The 24,476-nt window shown below is 40.0% G+C and overlaps 1 protein-coding gene and 1 pseudogene across 2 annotated transcripts in view; one reads left to right on the forward strand and one right to left on the reverse strand.

Annotated features, from left to right (window-relative positions):
• MGAT4A (alpha-1,3-mannosyl-glycoprotein 4-beta-N-acetylglucosaminyltransferase A) overlaps positions 1 to 24,476 on the reverse strand; it is a 126,764-nt gene that overhangs the window by 34,081 nt on the left and 68,207 nt on the right. For both annotated transcript variants that reach the window (XM_061431620.1, XM_061431619.1), the window contains exons 6-8: positions 5,010 to 5,056; positions 2,545 to 2,658; positions 619 to 694 (exon numbers count right to left, since the gene is read on the reverse strand). In XM_061431620.1, the coding sequence (XP_061287604.1) occupies positions 619 to 694; positions 2,545 to 2,658; positions 5,010 to 5,056 (237 nt within the window). The remainder of the gene's footprint in view (positions 1 to 618; positions 695 to 2,544; positions 2,659 to 5,009; positions 5,057 to 24,476) is intronic.
• LOC133256714 (F-box/LRR-repeat protein 14-like) lies at positions 9,009 to 10,020 on the forward strand (annotated as a pseudogene).

Raw genomic sequence — 24,476 nt, forward strand, 5'->3', positions numbered from 1 at the left:
TATACCTCTCAGGGGTATCTGCATTTTGAACAGGGATAAAGATATCTGACTGAAGAAGTGAAATCCCAGTGCAGAAATTTAAGCTTAAATATTAACTGAAGAACACTTGGAAAAAATAAGAGCTTCCTAGAATTACTTAAGCTGTTGCCCACCTGGCTCACTTAAAACCTGCATCACGATGGACTTACTGTTTCAGCCACGCTACTGAAAGTCGCACCTGTGTGCGTGTGTATGTCTGCGTTAGTCACTCAGTCATGTCCGACTCTTTGCGGCCCCATGGACTGTAGCCCGCCAGGCTCTGCTATCCATAGGATTCTACAGCCAAGAACATGACAATAGATGTTGGTTTTATAATCCTGAACTCAAATGTAAATGTATTACTGCACAAAACCACTATCTGCCTTAAGACCACTAAATCATTAAGAGATAAACCAGGGAGTGCAGCTGCAGAGCCCACACTCTTAGAGATGTGTCTGACCCTTCTGCTCTGCTACACTACTATCATCTTAAATATTTTAGAGTGCTCATGCTTTTGAAACTCCATTCTAATGAAAACAGACCCTCGATATTACTTTTTCTTTAAAAAACTGTGAAAAAAAAACTAAAGGAAAAACTTACCTGGATGTAGTATGTGCCTTTTTCCTGAGCATACATCATTAGAAAACAATAATCTAGGTTTTGCTTTGTTCTCCATCTGAAATAAAAATGTTCAAAAATAAGTTAGGAATCAGACTCAAAGTTAGCAAAAGAAGGTTAGATGTATATTTTATAATATATAACAATGTTATATGCCCTATATATAATATCACATATATTGTATATATGATAATATGATATTATACAAAATGAACAGTTATATATTGGTTTCCCTGGTGGCTCAGTGGTAAAGAATCTGCTTGGCAATGCAGGAGACATGGGTTCGATCCCTGGATTAGGAAGATCCCTTGCAGAAGGAAACAGCAACCCGCTCTAGTATTCTTGCCTGGAGAATCCCATGGACAGAGGAGCCTGGAGGGCTCCATAGGGTCACAGAGTCAGACATGACTTAGCAACTAAACAACAATAGTCATACATTAGATAGATAGGTAGACAGATAAATAAATGGATGGAGCCACATATACATGGTGTATCCACTTAGGAAAGAGTGCAAGAGAATTCACTTTTCTTTAAGAAGGTTTTATCAAAATACATTCTCAAAAACACTAATCCTCAAGATGTCCTGAGGGAAAAAGGAGTCTAATGTCTAGTAAGTTTGGGAAGGACATTTATTTCTTTTCTAGAGACACATTAATATATTAGAAGCATTGAAACATTCAGCAGTAAGTAGCATCTGTTGAAAAAAGTTTTTAATTCAATATTTTCCAAATTTTCTTGACTACAGGCCCTCTTTTCAGTGATATCTTAATGTCTCCATGAACTAGTGCTTCATATATAGGTAAAAGTTTTTTTTAAAAAAATCTTAAACATTGTATTAAAATTTACAATATTAGGTCCTTTTGATGAATTCTTGGTAGCCTACAGAAACACACTGACCAATGCTGAATATAGAGAAGTGGTTTTTTAAAAGCCAGTTAACACACACACACACACACACACAATAGAACTAAAGCTCTGAACCACTTAAGTAAACTTCTCCAGAAAATACCTTATAAGCTGTTCTGAATTTAATGAGTCTATTCACTGGGTTTTTTTTTTTTTTAAACAAACTCAATCCTAAATGTTTTAAGTAACATATTCATTGAGAGACAATTAACCAATTATAGAGACATATCTGTCTTTGTGACAAATTAACAACTCAAGAAATACAATAAATCTCTTCCCAAAACATCATTTTTGTCCTTTTTTCTGGTTATAGACAATCCAAAAATGATGCTAATATCTCTTAGATTACTTTGTCTTTAACAACAACACAAGAAAAGCTTCTAACTCCTTCAATGTTAGAGATTTAGAGATAAATAAATTGACTGTTTTATTGCAGTATGATTCTGCAGAAGACTATTATTGTTTTTATCACTTTTATTGAATCAGTTCTCATTTATGTTTCATACAGACATGAGATTTCTATCTGGACTAACTTTGAGTTATATTGAATATACTCTTAAGAAAAGTTATAACAGCACAGAGCAGCACGGTTATAAAATTCACTATGTTGACCAAATTCAACCTCTCATCAGGAACTCCACAGAATTTCCAACCAAATAATCAAAAAGGCATTAGCTCTCACTAATTAGTTCAACCCTAAAATGAGGGCTTCCCTGGTGGCTCAGACGGTCAAGAATCTGCCTGCAATGTGGGCGGCCTGGGTTCGACCCCTGGATTGGGAAGATCCTCTGGAGAAGGGAATCGCTGGCTACCCACTCCAGTATTCTGGCCTGGAGAATTCTAAGGACAAAGCAGCCAGGTTATAGTCCATGGGTCACCAAGAGTCTGGACACAATTGAGTGACTTTCACTTTCAAAATGAGTACAGTTTTGAAAAACAAGGATGACAGTTATTACATATTACACTCACAAAGGTGGGCGATTTTAAACACCACAGGCTCACCTTACTCTTTCTTTAGAATCTCCAAATGTCTCCTTTAAGTTCGTCAGGTCAGGATAATAGCTTTCAGGAGGCGATATTATTTCCACCAAGCCAGAACTGATTTCTTTAGAAAATCTGTCATGAGAAAGGTGGGCTGAGTTATAGAAGTTCTGTGGGATTTTATATCTTAATGATCAACTTAAGTATTTAACAGAAAAATACACCAGTAAAGTATACTGCTACAGTCACAATGTGGTAAGTGAAGCAGCTCATCACTGATTCGTTGAAATTCTAGGCCAACTGCAGGGACTGACGTCCCCCCAAAATTAGAATTCTTAAAAAGCAATCAAGGTGCCGCAGAAAATAAGAAAGAAACACAACCTAATGCATGTGTATGTATACCAATATACACATATATTAGCAAAACCAGTTTTTTCATTTTCAGGAACACTTAGTTGTGGGATACAGACTGTATGTCACTTTAAAATAGTATTTCTCACCTGGGGGTGATCTTGTCCTGTGAGGGTACATCAAACTATGTCTCAATGTCTGCAAGTTGTGCAAGGATAGGAAAATTTGTCCTAAAGTTTTTAAAATCCATCTTCACTGATTCAAATGTAATTTGCTTTGCTTCTGCCTTCTTCTTTACTTCAGGTTTGCAAATCTCCACAAAACACAATTACTTGCCTTTACACAAAGTTTCCTGGTGCTTCACCACCCTTTTTCCTGGGCTTGGTTTTCTTGCACACTGAGCAAGAAGGAACCAATGGAATCCTTGTATAAGCCCCTCAGACCTGCCCATGTGCTCTGTGGGAAGGGGGACCAACGATTGCCTGGTACCTATATTTAAGGATTTTACACCAATTTGTGCTTGTATAAAGGCTGCCAAGAAAGTGAGCAATTGAGGGAAAATCTAACAAATGCACAATTTAATCCTGAACTATGCATATATTTGTAAAAATTTCTGGTTTTAGCATACTGATAGACAAAGATAGAGCCATATTATCCTAGAGTTGGCAAACTCTTTGGCTCCTCTTTTGTCTTGCCTAATTCACATAAAAATACGTCTTTTGGGGGCAACAACAGATACATTTCAATCAAGAAACCCATAGCAGGACTAATTTTATGATATCACTATGAAATCTACAAGGGCAGTGTTATAAAAACTAATGGTATCGGCGATGAAGAGTCGGATAGCATCACCGACTCAATGGATAGGACTTTGAGTAAACTCAGGGAGAGACTGGAGGACAGGGAAGACTGGTGTGCTGCAGTCCATGGAGTTGCCAAGAGTCAGACATGACTTAGCCACTGAACAAGAACAACAATGGTATCTGCAACTTACTAAGCTGTCCACCTACTACCTGCTACGTGCTCCACTCACAATAAACTATTAATAAACCTTTGCATATTTTTAGACATTATTAGCATTGAGATTTGAAACTGGTTCCTGACTGGCTGCCCTGACAGCAGAAAATTTTTCTCTTGGTAAACAGAGCGTGAAAGATTTAAGTGATCTCATTTAGTGTCATTGTTATTCAGTCGCTAAGTCGTGTCCAACTCTTTGTGACCCCATGGACTGTAGCACACCAGGCTCTTCTGTCCTCCATTATCTCCCGAAGTTCGTGTGCATTAAGTCTGTGATGCTATCTAACCATCTCATCCTCTGCCACCTCCTTCTCCTTTTGCCTTTCATCTTTTCCAGCATCAGGGTCTTTTCCAATAAGCTGGCTCTTTGCATTAGGTGGCCAAAATATTGGAGCTTCAGCAACAGTCCTTCCAATGAATATTTGGGGTTGATTTCTTTTAGGATTGACTGGTTTGATTTTCTTGCAGTCCAAGGGACTCTCAAGAGTCTTCTCCAACACCACAGTTTCAAGGCATGAATTCTTTAGCACTCAGCCTTCTTTATGGTCCAACTCTCACATCCATACATGACTACTGGGAAAACCACAGCTTTGACTAGATGGACCTTTGTCAGCAAAGTGATGTCTCAGCTTTCTAATATGCTGCCTAGGTTTGTCATAGCTTTTCTTCCAAGGAGCAAGTGTCTTTTAATTTCATGGCTGCAGTCACCATCTGCAGCGATTCTGGAGCCAAAGAAAATAAAATCTGTCACTACTTCCACTTTTTCCCCTTCTATTTGCCATAAAGTGGTAGGACCAAGTGCCATGATCTTAGTTTTTTTTTTAAATGTTGCCTCTCTCTCTACTAACTGTCTTCGAGGTTAAAGACTGTTATTTGATAGTGTTATATATGACATTCAAGTCTTCTCTATAATGAAATACACCAGTGTATCCCATCAAGTAACCCGATATACATACGTATACTTTATGATAATTTACATATAAAAGACCAGTGGTAGGTGATCTAATGAACACTGAACTCCACAGAAAAATGAACTATAAAAGGAGGTATTTTCTTTTCACAAAAAGCAAGAGATCATAGTAACTAAAATATTTTCAATTCCATAATTAAGAACTTACTCTTTCTCCAGGTTGGCTACAACACCATTTACATAATCAGTATCTGTCTGGGAGAGAAAAAAAAGATTATACCAACATTCATGTTTCTATGTTTTTATATCTTTATTTCATATTTAACTTTTAAATCTGAACTTAAATAAATGATTAAAACATTCATTGGAAACATGAAATTTTCAGATAACTTATGGGCTTTGCATAAGTTGTACTCTATGACCCTGCCATATATCACTGAGTATTTACCAATACAATAAGCAGATTCTTAAGTTTTTATTGCTTTCAATTGTCTCTGTCTCCATTCAATTCAGCAGAAAAAAGTGAGCACAGAAACTATTTCTACTTCTGCAACATCCAAACTATAAGTAGTGAATAAATACCAGACACAGCATGCAATAGGGAAAGAATTTCCACTTGGAATCATAAAATCTAGGTTCAAGATTTGTCTCCCGAGCTACTGGTCTGTGTGATCTAAATTCACTATGCTGAGCCTCAGTTTCCTATCCTATTTAAAAGAAAAAAGGGTGGGAGGAGATAATATATCAGAGACTATGACATTAAATGGAAAAGCTATGTAATAAAAAGCTGTGTTATTCTTTATTACTTTTATTATTTTATTTTTAGGCTGATAATGAGAATCCAAGTCATGAGCGTGTTAACAAATCAGAAAAAAAAGTTTAACAAACCTGTCAACTTCTAAAGTATATACAAGTGGACAGCCAACACTCCCAAACAATTTTAACTACAGTGACAGCTTAAAATGCTCAATTGTTAAAAGGAATCAATGATATATATAATATGATCTATGTTACAAAGACTGCCAAAACACTTCATACTTGAGGAAAACAAAACTCACCAAAAAAGATAAAGCTTTAAGCCTGGATATTACAAAACCACTGAATTTTTTTTTTAATTGTTTTAGCAGAAGTCTTTTTTAAAAAGTATTTCGACTGTAATTTCTGTTCATTGAAAGTAACTCCTATTTTACTGTGAAAGACGTAAGAGTGAGGAAACTCATTAAGAACGTAGCCTTCAAATTCCTAACAAAGAATTATGGGAATACAACTAACACACAACTCAAAACCCTCCATCCTTCCCCTACACAAACCCAAACACATCTCACCACTCATCAGGCTATGATTTTGGAGAACACAATCAATTCTGGTTTGTGTAACCTTTAGTGAGTTTACTAATACCTGAAATTCAATTTGATAAGCATTTATTAAGAGCCAGTGATCTGCCTACCCAAGGAAATGGGAATACAAGACACAGAAACGCAGCTCCCTATCCCAGGAGGCTGTCCAAGAATAGTCTTACGTGAACACAGATCTATCATGTAATGTATAATCAAACCTAAAACGCAAGTGATCCATACCTAACAGTACACACAACCCTTACGTTGCACATTAACTGACATTAAGTAGCAAGATTCATTTAAAGGACTATACAGCCTTTGAGATTTTGGAGGCTTCATTGCTTTAAATTTAAAGAACCTTTTTCCTGAAATCTTTTTTATAAAGGTCTGTGGAGATTTTTTTTTAAGATTTTTTTTTTATGTGGACCACTTTAAAGTCTTTATTGAATTCGTTACATACAGCTTCTGTTTTGTTGTTTTATTTTAAGTTGAGAGGCTTTGTGGGATCTAGCTCCTTGACCAGGGATCAAACCCACACCTCCTACACTGGAAGGTAAAGTCTTAATCACTGCACTGCCAGGGAAGTTCTACATGAAGACTTTTTAAAACGTAATACTGTTACCCAATTATCAGAATGTATCTCTGAATCTATGACTGAAATATTTATTCCAAGGGTATGTAAGTGATACGATATGATTGAGATAGGTGGGGGAAAAGAGTAGACATACATTGAAAAGAAGAAAGAGCATTTACCCCTCTTGGAATATCAAGTCTTTTTTATGGTTAAGCAAAATTATTTTTTAATTAAAACCAAAAGATGTATAAATACATACTGAAACACAGATGAACCCTGAAGACACTAGGCTACGTGAGAGAAGCCAGTCACAAAGGACCACGTACAGTTCATAACTGTACTTTTAAAAACTGTCCAGAATTTAAAAAAAAATCTGAGACAGAAAGTCTCAGAGACAGAGACAGAAAGTAGATTAGTGATCTACTAAGTAGTGTCTAAGCCTAGAGGTAAGCAGTATTGATGAGTAATGGCTAAGGGGTGCAAAATTTCTTTTTTAGATGATAAAAAAATCTTCTAAAATTGATTTAGATGATGGCTATAGAACTCTGACTTTAAATAGGTGAACTGCATGTTATGTGAATTCCAAATAAAAATCAAAAACATAAAACCAAGAAAAAAGTTAAACATAGAAAAAGAAGGATTTCAGACTGTGCATACCAAACTGTGGGTCAGCTTCTCTTAGGGATATATAAGGAAAAGTTTAAGAAGCATAGAAGCAGGTTCAATAAGTCACTAATAGTGACAACTCACCACTGTAAAGTCACACATACGTAACCACGCATCAACATGTATGCTTGGCTTAAGAATCAATTTTACCAGTAGTGTGTAAATTAGATGAAATGAAAGTAACAAATTCCAATCTTTACCTTAAATCAGTAATTTATACAGTCCAATTTAAAAAGAAATAATTCTTTGCCAAATGTCATGGCAGTCAGGAAATTGCAACAGAGTCAAAATATTTCCAGAAACTTTTGATTAAACTCAATTAATATATAAAATATCATATCACTTTTGAATATGCTATAGCTGTTATGTTCTGTGATACTGCAAAGAACAAATATGTGAAACAGAAATCTGAGTAAAAAGATACTTCTACAAATAAATTATAGAAACTTATTTCTAATGGTCCAATGAATAAAACAGAATGTTAGAGGCAACCTCCTATGAAAAATAAATGTTGCAAATGTCAGAGAATTTTAACAGATATCAGCTGTAAAACAGTCACTTGTATGAAAAGAAGAAATTTTAAGCAGTAGATCAAAAAGAACATAAAATTAAAAAGACTGAATCTTAAATCACTTGAAGGTAAAAACTGTCTTTAAAAAACTGATTCTGTGTTTAAAGAACATTTTTAAAATGTCCTTTATATATGGACAGAGGGGCCTGGCAGGCTACGGTCCATCAGGTTGCAAAGAGCTGGACACGACTAAAACAACTTAGTACACTCACACTTTACACACATAAGTAAATTTACTATCTTCTTTCTACTCATTTCATTCCACAAATATTTACTTAGTGTCTACACCATAAGCAGGGATATTTATATCCACAGCATATCCATATCCTCAAACTCTGAGTGCATGCATGTTCAGTTGCTAAGTTGTGTCTGACTCTCTGCAATACCATAGACTGTAGCCCGCCAAGCTCCTCTGTCCACGGGATTCTCCAGGCAAGAATACTGGAGTAGGTAGCCATTCCCTTCTCCAGGGGATCTTCCTGACCCAGGGATCAAACCCAGGTCTCCTGCATTACAGGAAGATTCTGAGCCACAAGGGAAACCCTTAGACAGGGTATGTGTAAGATAATCCACTGGAATACATCACAGTGTAAATTTTTCTACTTTGGATATATTTTAGAGGGTATAATATACTACTATTAGTATACACATGTACAAGCTGGGAGTATGGGATCAATGAGATGCTGAGCAGGAAGGCTGGGCTCGCAATGCTATACTGGGTGAGTCCTGGTGAGATAGGAAGGTTGAACTAGCCAAACAAGCCACCAGGTGGTAATGAAAATAGGCCACAGAAATAAGGATGCTATCAGCCACCTTTTACAGTTACCTTCTAAATAACCCCTGCTGGCTCTCTGTTGAGGTCCTTTAATGGACTGGAACCTGGTGGTCCGGAGTCGACTGATAAGAAAGTAAAGAGCATGCAGCCCGGCCCCGTGGTGCCGGAGGATGTGGCTGGGGGCACGGGGGTGGCAGCGGGGCAGCGCTGGCCCGGCGCAGCGGGGCTGAGCCCAGCAAGGGCCGGGCCTCGGGGGCGCCCTCCCCGGCACCGCGGGGAGAAAGATGGAGACGCACATCTCATGCCTGTTTCCCGAGCTGCTGGCCATGATCTTTGGCTACCTGGACGTGCGTGACAAGGGGCACACGGTGCAGCCTGCAGGCTCCGGGCATCCGCCGGGTGCAGATCCTGAGCTTGCGCTGCAGCCTCAGCTACGTGATCCAGGGTATGGCCAACATCGAGAGCCTCAACCTGAGCGGCTGCTACAACCTCACCGACAACGGGCTGGGCCACACATTCTTGCAGGAGATCGGCTGGCTGCGCGCGCTCAACCTGAACCTCTGCAAGCAGATCACTGACAGCAGCCTGGGCCGCATCGCCCAGTACCTCAAGGGCCTGGAGGTGCTGGAGCTGGGCAGCTGCAGCAACATCACCAACACCGGCCTCCTGCTCATCGCCTGGGCCCTGCAGCACTTCAAGGGCCTCGATCTCCGCAGCTGCCGCCATCTCTCGGATATGGGCATCGGGCACCTGGCAGGCATGACGTGCAGCAGGGCCGAGGGCCGCCTGGGCCTGGAGCAGCTCACGGGGCAGGACTGCCAGAAGCTCACGGACCTGTCCCTGAAGCACATCTCCCGGGGGCTGACGGGCCTGAGGCTCCTCAACCTCAGCTTCTGTGGGGGCATCTCGGACACCGGCCTCCTGCACCCGTCACACATGGGCAGCCTGCGCAGCCTCAACCTGTGCTCATGCGACAACATCAGCGACACGGGCGTCATGCATCTGGCCATGGGCAGCCTGCACCTCTAGGGGCTGGACGTGTCCTTCTGTGACAAGGTGGGGGACCAGAGCCTGGCTTACATTGCACAAGGGCTGGATGGCCTCAAGTCCCTGTTCGGGCGCCACTTGTTGAGGTCCTTTAATGGACCGGAACCTGGTGGTCTGGAGTCCACCAATAAGAAAGTAAAGGAGAGAGAAAGAGGCTGATATTCCTTGGTTTACGCAGAAAGCCAATAAAGCCGCTGCACAGAGCTTGTTCTGTTCACGAAGGCCTCAGGTGCCCTCTAGATAGGGTGTAGGCACAGAGCGCCTTCTTGAGAGGGTCTTAGAAGCCTGGGCAGGAAAGTGAACCCAGAGGACCTCTGCGCTCCAAGCAAATAGCCTGAGAGAGAAAGAGAGACAAAGAAAGCAAGACATGGGCACCAAAGCTCTGATGGAGCAAAGGTGTTTTATTCAACATTGTGTGGGTATTTACACTGTCTTACAAGGTAGCTATTTTCAGCAGAGATAAAATCAAAACTTACAAGCTATCAAGGAAACATGAGGTCATCCATATGAAAGAGAGAGGGTTGTAAATAATCACTTTTACCATATGGTTCATAAAAAGGAAGAGGGTACTTATCACCATATAGAAAAACTAATGAAGGAAATGCCTGGATTCCTCAGCCCCAGGGAGAGGCTTGCCTCTCCTCTTAATTCCTGAATATTCAGGAATTAATAAGGAACAGAGAATTACTGACAGATCCAAAACAGCACACTGTTCCTGACAATGCTTCCTGACAGCTCTCCATTATTCCATCGACAGCTTTGCTGAAGTCCTCTGTCCTTGCTCCTAGTGGCTACATTTTCTTCCAGTTATAGGTCCCTTTTTTTGGCTCCTTGGCATGCAGGATAACAATAATAAATTCTTATTTGATACTGGACATCACAAATGGACAGGGCTTCCCTGGTGGCTAAGTAGTAAAAAAAAAAAAAAAAATCTGCCTGCCAATGCAGAAGATGCAGCTTCAATCCCTGGGTTGGGAAGATCAGCTAAGGAAGGAACTGGCAACCCACTCCAGTATTCTTGCCTGGGAAATCTGGGAAATCAAACCAGTGAATCTTAAGGGAAATCAACCCTGAATATTCATTGGAAGGATTGATACCAAAGCTCCAATGCTTTGGCCACCTGATATGAAGAGCTGACTCATTAGAAAAGACCCTAATTCTGGGAGAGATTGAAGGCAAAAGGAGAAGAGGGCAACAGAGGATGAGATGCTGGATAGTATCACTGACTCAATGGACAGGAGTTTGAGCAAACTCCAGGAGATAGTGAAGGACAGGAAAACCTGGCGTGCTGCAGTCCATGGGGTCATAAAGAGTTGGACACGACTTAGTGACTGAACAACAACAATAAACAACTAAAAAGCTGGGCAAAATATATGATCCAGCTGTTCTCAGACAGTGGACAGCAGGCTGTGCAGGATGGGATTCTCTGAGAGAGAACTGAGCATCACGATTGTCCCGACTTTCGCCTGGAGACATTTCCAGATCACACTGCAGGAAGGGAAATCTGAAGACAGCAGCTGGAGAGTGCAGAACAGACTTGCCAAAAGGAGACTGACTGCTGCACAGAAAATGACTGTGTCCTTGAGTGCGTGCTGGGTGGGGACCCAGTGAGAATTCCAGAAAGATAGCGTGTACACATGACAAAAGGATTAAAATGACAGGCATGTGCCACAATGCGGTTGGCAGCTCATAATAAATTGCAGACCTACCAATGAAGGTAGAACCTACCGGAAAAGGCAATGGCACCCCACTCCAGTACTCTTGCCTGGAAAATCCCATGGATGGAGGAGCCTGGTAGGCTGTAGTCCACGGGGTCGCTAAGAGTCAGACACGACTGAGCGACTTCCTTTTCACTTTTCACTTTCATGCATTGGAGAAGGAAATGGCAACCCACTCCAGTGTTCTTGCCTGGAGAATCCCAGGGGCGGGGGAGCCCGGTGGGCTTCCGTCTATGGGGTCGCACAGAGTCGGACACGACTGAAGCGACTTAGCAGCAGCAGCATCAACTAATGAAGGTAACAAGTACCATAGTTAGCGTGTAGTTTCTGAAACAGTCAAGCTATCAACCTAAAGGAAATCAGCCCTGAATACTCATTGGAAGGACTGTTGCTGAAGCTGAAGCTCCAATACTTTGGCCACCTGATGGGAAGAGCTGACTCACTGGAAAAGATCCTGATGCTGGGAAAGATTGAAGGAGAAGGGGGTGGCAGAGGATGAGATGGTTAGGTAGCATCACTGACTCAACGGACATGAATTTGAGCAAACTCTGGCAGATAGTGGAGGACAGAGCAACCTGGTGTGCTACAGTATATGGGGCACAAAGAGTTGGACGCAACTGAACAACTCATGAAAAGTCTCCGAGTTCATGAAACACAAGAAAAGACTGAAGAACTGTCATAGATAGGAGGAGATTAAGGAAACAGAACAACTAAATGCAATGTGATACTTTGGCTTGTACACTGGATAAACAAGTGACCTTAGATGTAAAAACATGGAATCTGAATCATGTCTACAGTTTGGCTAATAGCATTATGTCAAGGTTAATTTCCTGGTCTTAATCATTCAAATGTGGCTACATGAGTTATTAACATTAGAGTCAGTGCAGTGAAGGGGATATTCTGCATCACTTTTCCAACTTTTCTGTAATTCTAAAATTATTTCCAAATAAAGTATTTTAAAGTGACTTACTAGAAAAGACCCTGATGCTGGGAAAGACTGAGGGCAAGAGGAGAAGAGGGGTGGCAGAGGACGAGATGGTTGGATGGCATCACTGACTCAATGGACATGAGTTTGAGCAAACTCTGGGAGATGGTAAAGGACAGGGAAGCCCGGTGTGCTGCAGTCCATGGCGTGGCAAAGAGTCGGACACGACTGAGCAACTGAACGACAACAAAAGTGCCTTCAAAGAAGAAAAAGCCAGTCAGGCATCTTTTGTACTTGAAGCTCTCAAATGACTTTCTACATCAGCAGTTTGCAAAACAGACCCACTCTTTGTTTTCATAAACTAAAAACTTTACTGGAACACAAGCCCACCCTTTTATTTACATATTGTTTCTGGCTGTTTGGGGGGCTACAACAGCAGAGTTGAGTAGTTGCAATAGAGACTGAATGTCCTGCAAAGCTAAAACATTTGTCACGTGGCTCTTTACCAAAAGTAAAAACTTTTTGTCAGTTCTCTGACTGAGGGTGAAAGTCAGATTCTCGTGACAGCCTAGAGAGTCCTAAGCGATCTGGGCCAACCCTCTCCTCCACCTGCTGCCCACTGCTGAGCCCCTTACCTTCTCTGCTCCGGTCACACAGGCCTCTCCTTGCTGGTTCACAAAACGTGCCACGCAGTGCTCTCACCTCAGGGCCTTTGCACACACTGAGTCCACTTGGACTGTTCAGCTGCTGCACCCTTCAGGTCTTTGCCCAAAGGTCCTGATCACTCAAATAAACCGGTACTTCCTTTATTATTCACTCTGATTTATTCTCCACTACAATCTAACATATTATTCACTACCATCTAACATATTATTGATATATACTGGCTTTTTTATCTGTCCTTCTTGACAATGTAAGTTTCATTGGGAAGAGGCTTTGTTTCATTCAATGATACGTCTAACACCACAGTTAGGTAAATAACTACAAGTAACTTTTATAAGACATATAGATACACACACACACACACACCTCCTGATCAGCATTTGTGTGATTTATAATCAACGCATAAGTGTGTGTGTGTATGTGTGTTAATCGCTCAGTAGTGTCCAACCCTTTGTGACCCCATGGACTTAGCCCACCAGGCTCCTCTGTCCATGGAATTTTCCAGGCAAGAACAATGGAGTGGGATGCCATGCCCTTCTCCAGGGGATCTTCCCAACCCAAAGATCAAACCCAGGTCTCCCACATTGCAGGCAGATTCTTTACTGTTTGAGCTACCTGGGAAGCCCAACATCTTAAAATCTAGCTGCTAAAAAAATTACAGGTCAAAAATACTTCTGAAGCACCAAGACAGTTACCTGTGATTTAAATCAAGAATAGAAACAACTAATAACTAGACAGATCATCAGCAAGTCTGCAAAAGGCATGAACACTATATTCAATAATGGAAAAGGTTGTGAAAAAGAATATATATATATATGTATCATTGAGTCACTTTGCTGTATAGCAGTCATTAACATAATTCAACTATACTTTAACAAAAACTAATCAAATAAATAAAAATAAAATATAGAAATGATAAAGGCAATAAAACTAAGAGTCAGTTCTTTGAAAAGATCAAAAATGATAATCAACTGAACAGCATCACAAGAAGTATTTCTACTTTCCCTGACGGCCAGTGAGCTGGAGATCTCAGAGGGGGAGGAAACGGGGAACAGAAAGGAAGGGAAATGGGGGTGGGGGAGGCAGAATGAAGAGAGGAGACTGCTGTTTTCATTCTATTGGACTCTTGTGCATATATAACTTAAATGCACTTAGCTTTGTGCATATATAACTAACACTAATTTTTCAAAAAAAGAAAAGCATACAGAAAAAATTATTCTTGTGTAATTCCAGACTACAAGTTAAGGGCACAATCCACTGTCTAGTGGGTTTTTTTTTTTATCTCCTCCAGTACCTTCCCCATTTTAGTGCTTCAATAAATACTAGTTCAATGAGTAAAAGCATACTTAGAATGAAATCTATTCTTTTGCCTCTATTAAAAAAGATGACAAACAGGTAATGATGCGAGTTTGAGAAAATGTTAAGTCTAGCGATGGCCACCGTTTCTGAGGAAACTGCACTTGTCAGGTGCTATGGGGTGGAAGCAAGTCCCGAAGCCTTCAGGTCAGAACTCCCGGCTGAACGCACAGTGACTGTCTATCCAACAAAGACCAAAGCGCTCACACAGAGCTCACCCAGGAACACCGCGCTGACGTCACACATGCTCACCGGTGAGAAACTGCTACGACTGCAAACTCCATTTTCGGTAAAACCAAAATTAATAACCAAAATTCTCACACTCAAAAGGAACCCAGTTTGATTCCAGTAATCCAAGGTAACATGCAGAATTGTGAAAACTAGCTATACTTGCAGGAAGCAGCCAGACTCTGTGGCAGTTACAAAGGCATGGTTTTTGATCAAAAACTAAAACAAATCACCAACTAGCCTGTGCCGCCTCCTCCTATAAATCAGGAGTCTAGAGAAAAAAGCCATTTCCTTCAATGATGATTCACAAAGAAGGAACCAACACAGCAACTACGGAAAAACACAAGAAATAAAGAAGAGCTTCATCAAAACCTGTGAACAAAAATAACTACATCAATAGCCATAAAACATAAAACAGGACCAAATACTTCTTCATTAATTTAAAAGAAAAACACACCCAGTTGAAGCTGTTGTGAAGCAACTGCAGATAGCAGAAATGATTGGAATGATTCTAAAATATACACAGAAATGCAAAAGACCTAAAGTATCTAAAATAATCTTGAAAAGAAGAGAATTGGAGGACTTAATCTTACCTGACTTCAATACTTAAAAGTTATAGTCATTAAGATAGTGAGGGGTTTGTATAAGGATCAACCTACAGATCAATGGAATAAAACAAAAAAAGACCCACACTTATAGGATCACCGGATTTTCAACCAAAGCACCAAAGAAATCCAATGGGGAAAGGAACGTGTTTCAGTACCTGGTACAAGAGTAAATGACATCCATATAAAAACAGTGAACTTTAATGTGACCAAAAAATTACCACTAGATGGACTGTAGACCTAAAGCAGGAGTTGAAGTGTGAATTTTTCAGAGAAGAAAATCTTTATGATTTAGGGGGAAGCAAGGGTTCCTTAAGTCATGGAGAGCAACAGTCATAACTGTTGACAAAGTCAGAAACATTGACAAATTAAACTTCATCAAAATGAAAAGGTTGTGCTCACTAAGACAAGGCAAAAAGATGCAAAGACTTCCACAGATTGGGGGAAACATTCACAAAATCACGTATTTGACAAAGGAATGGCATCCATTATATACAAAGAACTCTGAAAAACTCAACACCACCATCCAAATTTTTAATGGGCAAGGTTCAAATTATGATAGATAGAGATGTGATAAACACAAACACGAAAACATTAGTAGAATTCAGGTAGTCTGTAAATAGGTATTTACTGTAAAATTCTATCAATTTTGTTGTATGTCTTAAAGTTTTCATAATAAAAGGTACCATTCAAAGTTCTTTCTTGAACTTAAAGAAGACTTGACTCTATATACCTAAAGAATATATCATGTGCCAGGAAAAATGATCCACACATAGTTGTTAAAATCAAGACATATTATAGCAAAATTAGTAGGCTTTAAAACTGAAAAAGAATCTTTTGGGCAATCAGACTAAATATGGATTACTTGTAGCAAAAATAAGAAAGCTGGAATAACATCTGTCTAGTTTCAGCAACGGCACTATACTACTCCCCTAACCTCTTAAGGAAAAAAAAGAAATTCCTCACATGAACCTTTCTTGAGGAAAACGAGAAAATGAACTTCAATCAACAGATTTAAGTAGGTTAAGCAAGTAAGTAGATGGGGTTCCCAGGTGGAGCTAGTGGCGAAGAACCCGTCTGCCAATGCAGAAGATGTAAGGGACACGGGTTCAATCCCCAGGTTGGAAAGATCCCCTGGAGCAGGAAATGGCAACCTGCTCCAGTACTGTTTGAAAAGGTCCACGGACAGAGAAGCCTGGCAGGCTACAGTCGCTGGGGCTGCAAGTCGGACACAATTGAGCACACACACCAAGTAAGTAGCTACACTATGAAGCATGAGGACCAAACTTCTCATCGTTGGAGCAAAAGAGATAAAACTAAGGAATGAGCTCGGAGGCCAGAATAAACCCTGTGGTATTGGGCTGCACCTCCCAACAGACACACACAGGATGCACACAGATGTACACTGTGGCCATGTAAGATGCCGACGTTTGGGGAGATCGGCGACAGGGTACCTGGGAACTCAGTATAACTTCTGCAAATTTCCTACAAGTTGAAGATTATTTCAAAATAGTTTTTAAAAATGAAATGTGAAACTTCCCCCCAAAATAACCAATGCAAAAAAACAAAAAGCCCCTACCAACAAGAAAATTTAAGAACACTCTTGGTCATCTCCTTGGTCGAAGAGGAAACACAAACCAAAATCACAGATGGTGCAGGGTAGGGGTAGGAAATTAATAGATACAAAAAATATAGCCATTTATAATGACTTTAAATGGACGATAATCTGCAGAAACACTGACTCACCATGTTGTACACCTGAAACTGTAACACTATAAATAAACGATACTTCAATTTCACAAATCATGGACTAATAAGAATTGAAACATTTCACATTAGAACCTATGGGATACAGCTAACACAGTACTCAAAAGAAAATTTATATTAGTTCTTATATTAGCAAAAGGAAAAAATAAATAGCATATAATAAATCAGCATAGCATCTGGGTCAAGATGTTTGCAAAGTATAAAATGGGAACAACAAAAGCGAAAAATTAATAGTGTTAAAAGCAGACATTAATAAATTAGAAAACAAAAGAGAGAAATTATGAACCTAAAAGATGGTTTGGAGGATAATGAATAAAAGCAGACCCACTGGCTAACCCATCAAAGGGGAAGGGCATACAAACACATGAACAAAGAGATTACGGCGAAATCATCACAAAAAGAACAGTACTTTGCTCCACTCTATATAAAGCAAATTTTCAAACTTATAAAATGAACCACTTTCTAGGAAGGCATTTTATCAAAACTGACAAGAAACCTAGGTAGCTCTTACTGTTCTAATATGAAAGTCTGTTAGTATTATATCATCTATGTAGAGACGGGGAGAAAAATAACACATCCACGCCTACACTCGTGAAGCATCTCTGAATGGGGAGAAAACCGTAACAGGCGAGGGGGCCGTACCGAGCGCCGTGCTGAGTGAAGGCAGGCAGAGAAGGGCACGCATCACACGCCACCCCTTACGTGTGGAATCTAAAGAGAAATGATGCAAACGGATGTATTTGCAAAACAGAAACACACTCACAGACTTAAGAGAATGAACTTTCCGTTGCCAGGGGTGGGGTAGAGGGGATGGAGGCGGGAAGGGATAGTCAAGGAGTTTGGGAGGGACATATACACACGGCTGTGTTTAAAGTGGATCACCAGCAAGGACCTACTGTAAGCACAGGGAACTCTGCTCAGTGTTATGTGGCAGCCTGGATGGGAGAGGAGTTTGGGGGAGAATGGACACATGTATATGCATGGCTGAGCCCCTTTGCAGTCCACCTGAAACTATCACAACATTGTTAATTGGCTAATGTCCAATATAAAAGCTTAAAATAAAAAATCCAACAACAACAGGCAAGGGGAACAGCCTTACAGGAGAGACTTTTTGGGGTATATAACACACATTTATAATTTTTAAACCATATGATCCTATTACCTGACCAAAAAATTAACTAAGTAGCAAATAATTTTCCCTTGCAAATAAAACATAGAACAAAAAATTAAAATCCACAGCAACTGGATCAATTCTCTCTGGTTATTATTCAATTTGTTTTCATTTACAAATTTACCTGCTCTGCAAATCCTGCCCACAGGCCTGCTAACCAACTAGCACTACTGACTCAATTTAAATCAAAGAACTTAAAGAAAGCATACTAAAGGTCTCTGGCACTCTCACCGCAAAACTCAAACTAGGATGTGTGCAGCAGTAAAACTGGAAACCGAGGAAAAAGCAAAACTTTCTCACGCCAAATATTAAAACACTCCAAGGAGCCAGAAAGTCTCTAAACTCAACTTTTCAGAGACTACTTTTAGGTATTTTCCCAACATGATGAATTTGTTATTTCATTGTAGGATCACAACTTGAAATCTATTGTTTAGGAACTTAAAAATAATTACATATGGCTTTCAGATTGTTTCTAGGCAAACAGGATCTTAGTTGGAACCAACAGAAATTGACTCAGGTAGAATAGTTAGAAAAACAATTTACTGAAGACTACTGGTTAGAATTCACAGAACCTCCAGTGAGGCTGAGGAACCAGGCTAGGAAGGCGGCAGAAATAAAGCGGGGTCAGAGCCAAAAATCACAGAATGGTCACAATGCCATAGCTTTCAAGTCCTCACCATCCATCAATAGTCGGTGCTCTGGACTCTGCCCCTGTAGTCCCTGGAGACCCCAATACCACCACTGTCCATCACCAGAATGCACTGTCCATGATCTCTGCTTCTTTAGAAAAATAATGCTAAACATATTTTCCAATTTTTTGCTATTGGCATTTAGAAGTATAAACTGATCCTGTATCCAGCCATCTTAATAAATTCTCCTCTTACTCAAAGCAATCTGCCTGTTTTGGAGGGGTTTTCCATGTCATCTGAAAAAACTGAAGCTCCATGCAAAGTCCGGGAAAGGAACAGCCACATAGCTGAGCTTAGGTCACATGACTGAACGAGTCAAGCAAATATCTGGCATTTTTTAGTTTCCACAGTGGGAGGAAGACACTTTCTTTCAACAAGATTCATTAAATGGGGAATTCTCCAAAGATAAGAAAGGAACATAAAAAAATAATTTTTGCTAAAATTCAGAGTATACTGTAGGAAAATATTCTGCCAGAAATGATGGTGACAGAAATAACATTATAGAAATGATTGTGAAATAAGAAATATTATAAATTAATAGTAAAATATATACATAAAAATAAGACAACCAAGGATCACTGGGATACAAAAATAAGAATTATATTCTAAGTATAAGGAAACACAAGAGTGATGCAATCTTCAAATAGGAATACCACCCTTGGTTGGTATCACAGATCCTTCAGAGCACGTGGCATTCATTCCTCTCTACTTCTCCTGCAATTTCAGAATGCAGTTACTGAACTCTCAGTAATGCACCAACAGCCAACTGTTCAAAACCTTGAATTTTCTGTAAATATCTCATCAAGTTAAACCAATGGATATTTAAGGAAAAATCATCAGAGAGGAACAAAGAAATAGAAACACAGCAGATGATTACTTTTCTGACTCTCCTTTCTTCCCCAAGGGGCATCTTACGGTTCCCCACTTCAAGGAAAAAACACAAAGAACAGAAAGTTCAACAAGGATGAAGAGACTATGACCTGCTTCACTGCCTATGTGTATTCTTGTCTAGTTTTTTCAATTCTAATTTTCTCCTCACATGTTAAAGTAGACTCATGGTAATTCATACTTTTCTAAAAGCTGAAAAGGTTAGCCAAACACAAATTTACTTTGGCCAATTCACTCTAGGTTAATTTCAAATGGGAGAGTAGGGGAAACTTTCATAAGAGGGATGAGCTGGGAGCTGAAGGAGGAATAAGAAAGAAAAAGGAAGCAGCAACGTTTAGGGTGAGAAATAACACAAAGGGAATCAAGACCATCCAAGGTCTATGTAACAAACTGACAGCAGAATGACCACAGCCCAGACCTACTAACCCTATGATGTCAAGTGACAGTGAAAGTCGCTCGGTCGTATCCGACTCTTTGCGACCCCATGGACTATACAGTCCATGGAATTCTCCAGGCCGGAATACTGGAGTGGGTAGCCTTTCCCTTCTCCAGGGGATCTTCCCAACCCAGGGATCGAACCCAGGTCTCCTGCATTGCGGGCGGATTCTTTACCAGCTGAGCCATAACGGAAGCCCACACTATGATATAAAGAACCTTTAATAAACAGACCAGAAACCTGGAAGAGAGGCAGTTTGGAGAAACCAGATTAATTTAGTTATGGACAGATTAAGAGTTGCCCATAAAATACTTCAAATAATGTTATCAAGCCAGCAGTTGAAAGTAGAGACTCAAGAAGAAGCTAGAGATCTAGATTAGGAACCATCTTACACGAAGATCATGGTCAGAGTCATAGAACACACATTTGGGAATAGTATTAAATGAGTCCCAGGCTACCAGACACTTAAGTGAAAACTCTTAATCAATGTTGAACCAAATGTGGGGATTAATAATTTTATACTGGGACTTTCCTCAGTGTGAGCTCATTGCACCTCCCTGCAACAATGTTGACCTCAAAGGCATTATTCTCCTTTTAAAGATGAAGAAACTGAGGCTGACCAAAAAAACTACCTGCTCCAATGGCAGAATCCAGACCCTGAACACAGGTCATGTGACTCCAAACCCAGCATTATTACATCTTAGTGATCAGAGAAACAGCTACAGCAAGAGGGCCCTGAATCTTCATAGTGTTCAAAAGCTATAACAAACCTAGACAGCACATTAAAAAGCAGAGACATCATTTTGCCAACAAAGGTCCATACAGTCAAAGCTATGTTTTTTCTAGTAGTCATGTACAGATGTGAAAGGTGGACCAGAAAGAAGGCTGAGTGCCAAAGTACTGATGCTTTAGAACTGTGGTGCTGGAGAAGACTCTTGAGAGTCCCTTGGACTGCAAGGAGATCAAACCAGTCAATCCTAAAGGAACTCAACCCTGAATATTCATTGGAAGAAGTGATTCTGAAGCTGAAGCTTCAATATTATGGTCACTTGATGCAAAGAGCTGACTCACTGGAAAAGAGCCTGGTGCTGGGAAAGATTGAGGCAGGAGATGGGGAGACAGAGGATGAGATGGCTGGATGGCATCACCAACTCAATAAACATGAACTTGAGCAAATTCCAGGAGACAGTGAAGGACAGGAAAGCCTGGCGTGCTGAGGTCCATGGGGTCGCAAAGAGTTGGACACAACTGAGCAACTGAACAACAGCAAGCGTTTATCTCTGTCTATAAGCTGAGTACAACTTTTCAAATGAATAAGGATAGTTTTTTATTCTATAGTTTTTAAATTTTAAGGCTTTTTTCCTGATAAAAATCAGTACAAGCTCGTTGCAAAAAAGTTCTAATCTTAGGTCTTCCCTGGTGGTACAGTGCATAACAATCCACCTGCCAATGCCTGGGACACAGACTTGATCCTTGGTCCAGGAAGATCCCACATGCCATAGAGCAACTAAGCCGTGCCTCACACTACTGAGCCCACACACCCCAGAGCCCATGCTCCCCAACAAGAAAAGCTACTGCAATGAGAAGCCCGGCACCACAACTCGAGAAAGCTCCCACACAGCAACAAAGACCCAGCACAGTCAAAAACAAAGAGAGAGCAATTTTTTCAGTTTTAATTTTACAAAACTAAATGCAATATAAAGTGGTATCTTCCCATAATCCCTGTTCTCAAGATATCTGCTACTAACAGTTTCAAGTCTAAGAAAGTCTAAAAAAGAGGGGATATATATAAATATATACACATATATAAAACTGACTCACTTTACTACACAGCAGAAACTAACCAACATTGTAAAACAGTGAGACTTCAATAAGAATTAATTTAAAAAATGGTTCCCAGTCTATTTCACGAGACCATTTTCTCCATTCATTTGTCAATGCACTTTAAGAGCTGTATGAATGTGTCATGTGCTGGAATATATTTAAATACTCAAAAATGTTTCTACTGGATCAATTTTTAGAAGCAGGATGTTAGCTCACAGAGGAGACCTGACATTTTAACAGCAACTGACAAACTGCTTTCTAAAGAGGTTGTACCAATTTCTACTGATATACAATGTGTGATTGACAAATTTGATTAATTAAAATGTAAAATTTCTATAACAGACAAAAACATCATAAACAAAGCTCATGCAAAAAACAAACTGGACAAGAGTTAAACAGTCAGAGTTCATTCATATGAAAATTTCTTATAAATCAACACTTACAAATGAAAATGAGCAAAGGCTACTCAACATCACTCATTATCAGAGAACTGCAAATCAAACCCACAATGAGGAACCATCTCACATCCGTCAGCATGGCTGCTATCGAAAAGTCTACAAACAATAAATGCTGGAGAGGGTGTGGACAAAAGGGAACCCTCTTACACTGTTGGTGGGAATGCAAACTAGCACAGCCACTATGGAGAACAGTGTGGAGATCCCTTAAAAAACTAGAAATAGAATGCAACCCAGCAATCCCACTGCTGGGTGTACACATTGAGGAAACCAGAAATGAAAGAGACACATGTACCCCAATGTTCATTGCAGCACTGTTTACAACAGCTAGGACATGGAAGCAACCTAGATGTCCACTGGTAGATGAATGGATAAGAAAGCTGAGGTACACATATGCGATGGAATATTACTCAGCTATAAAAAAGAACAAATTTGAGTCAGTTCTAACGAGGTGGGTGAAACTGGAGCCTATTATACAGAGTAAGAAAGAAAGTCAGAAAGAAAAACACCAATACAGTATACTAACGCATATATATGGAATTTAGAAAGATGGTAACGATGACCCTATATACAAGATAGCAAAAGAGACACAGATGTAAAAAACAGACTTTGGACTCCGTGGGAGAAGGCAAGGGTGGGATGATTTGAGAGAATAGCATTGAAGCACATATATTACCATATGTGAAACAGATGACCAGTCCAAGTTCAATGAATGAAGCAGGCCACTCAAAGCCGGTGCACTGGGACAACCCAGAGGACAACCCGAGGCGGAGGGAGGTGGTAGGGGGGTTCAGGACAGGGGGACACATGTACTGCTGCTGCTAAGTTGCTTCAGTCGTGTCCGACTCTGTGTGACCCCATAGACAGCAGCCTACCAGGCTTCCCCGTCCCTGGGATTCTCCAGGCAAGAACACTGGAGTGGGTTGCCATTTCCTTCTCCAGTGCAGGAAAGTGAAAAGTGAAATCGCTCAGTCATGTCCGACTCTTAGCAACCCCATGGACTGCAGCCCACCAGGCTCCTCCGTCCATGGGATTTCCCAGACAAGAGTACTGGAGTAGGGTGCCATGACACATGTACACCCGTGGCTGATTCATGTCAATGTATGGCAAAAACCACCACAATATTTCAACTAGCCTCCAATTAAAATAAATGAGTTAAATAATAATAATATTATAAATACAAATGGCCCAAATATATATAAACCATGTAAACCCATTCGATAGACAAATCCAAATTAAACAAAAGCAATGTATTATCATTAGCTATCAAATTAGCCAAAATAAACTTGAAGAATAGTAACATTATCTCACAGAGCCTGGGGACAGGGTACCAAGCTCTCTCCCAGACTGCTGAAAAGGGACATGAGCAGCTTAACTTCTGCACGGCATCTTGCCCAGGTGTGAAAATTTAATGTATGTGGACTTTACCCAGTAATTCCATGTTAGTTAGGAATTGATCCTGCATCAGTACCAGCCAAGTGCACAACCATTTATTTATAGTCATGTTCAGTGCACTGTGAAAATAGCAAAAGTGTGAAACAGTCTAAATCTGTCAATCAGAAACTAAATCAAGAATGTTAAAAACCATACAGTGGAATGTTACGATGCCATAACAATGATGGTGTGATAGCTATCTGTTTTAGCTTGGGAAAATGTCCATGATACTAAGAGATATACAGAACAATTCCATTTACATATATGTATACAGCCAGGGGAAAAATGTCTTAAGATATATGTATTTCATATTTCATACCTCAAGATATATGTATTTCAAAATAGTGACAGTAGTTATATCTATATGGAGGAATTACAGGCAATTTTTCAATATATATTTCTGTAATGTTTTGAACAATATACATGTGTTTATTCTTTATATATAAACAAGAACATTTTCATTTAAAAAGAGACAGGAAACACTGAAAAGTTGGCAATCAGTGGGCCAGAATCATCAGATGAGGTTATAAAACCTTCTTATGTTCT

Source organism: Bos javanicus, chromosome 11, assembly GCF_032452875.1.
Source record: "Bos javanicus breed banteng chromosome 11, ARS-OSU_banteng_1.0, whole genome shotgun sequence".
NCBI classification, from domain to species: Eukaryota; Metazoa; Chordata; class Mammalia; order Artiodactyla; family Bovidae; genus Bos; species Bos javanicus.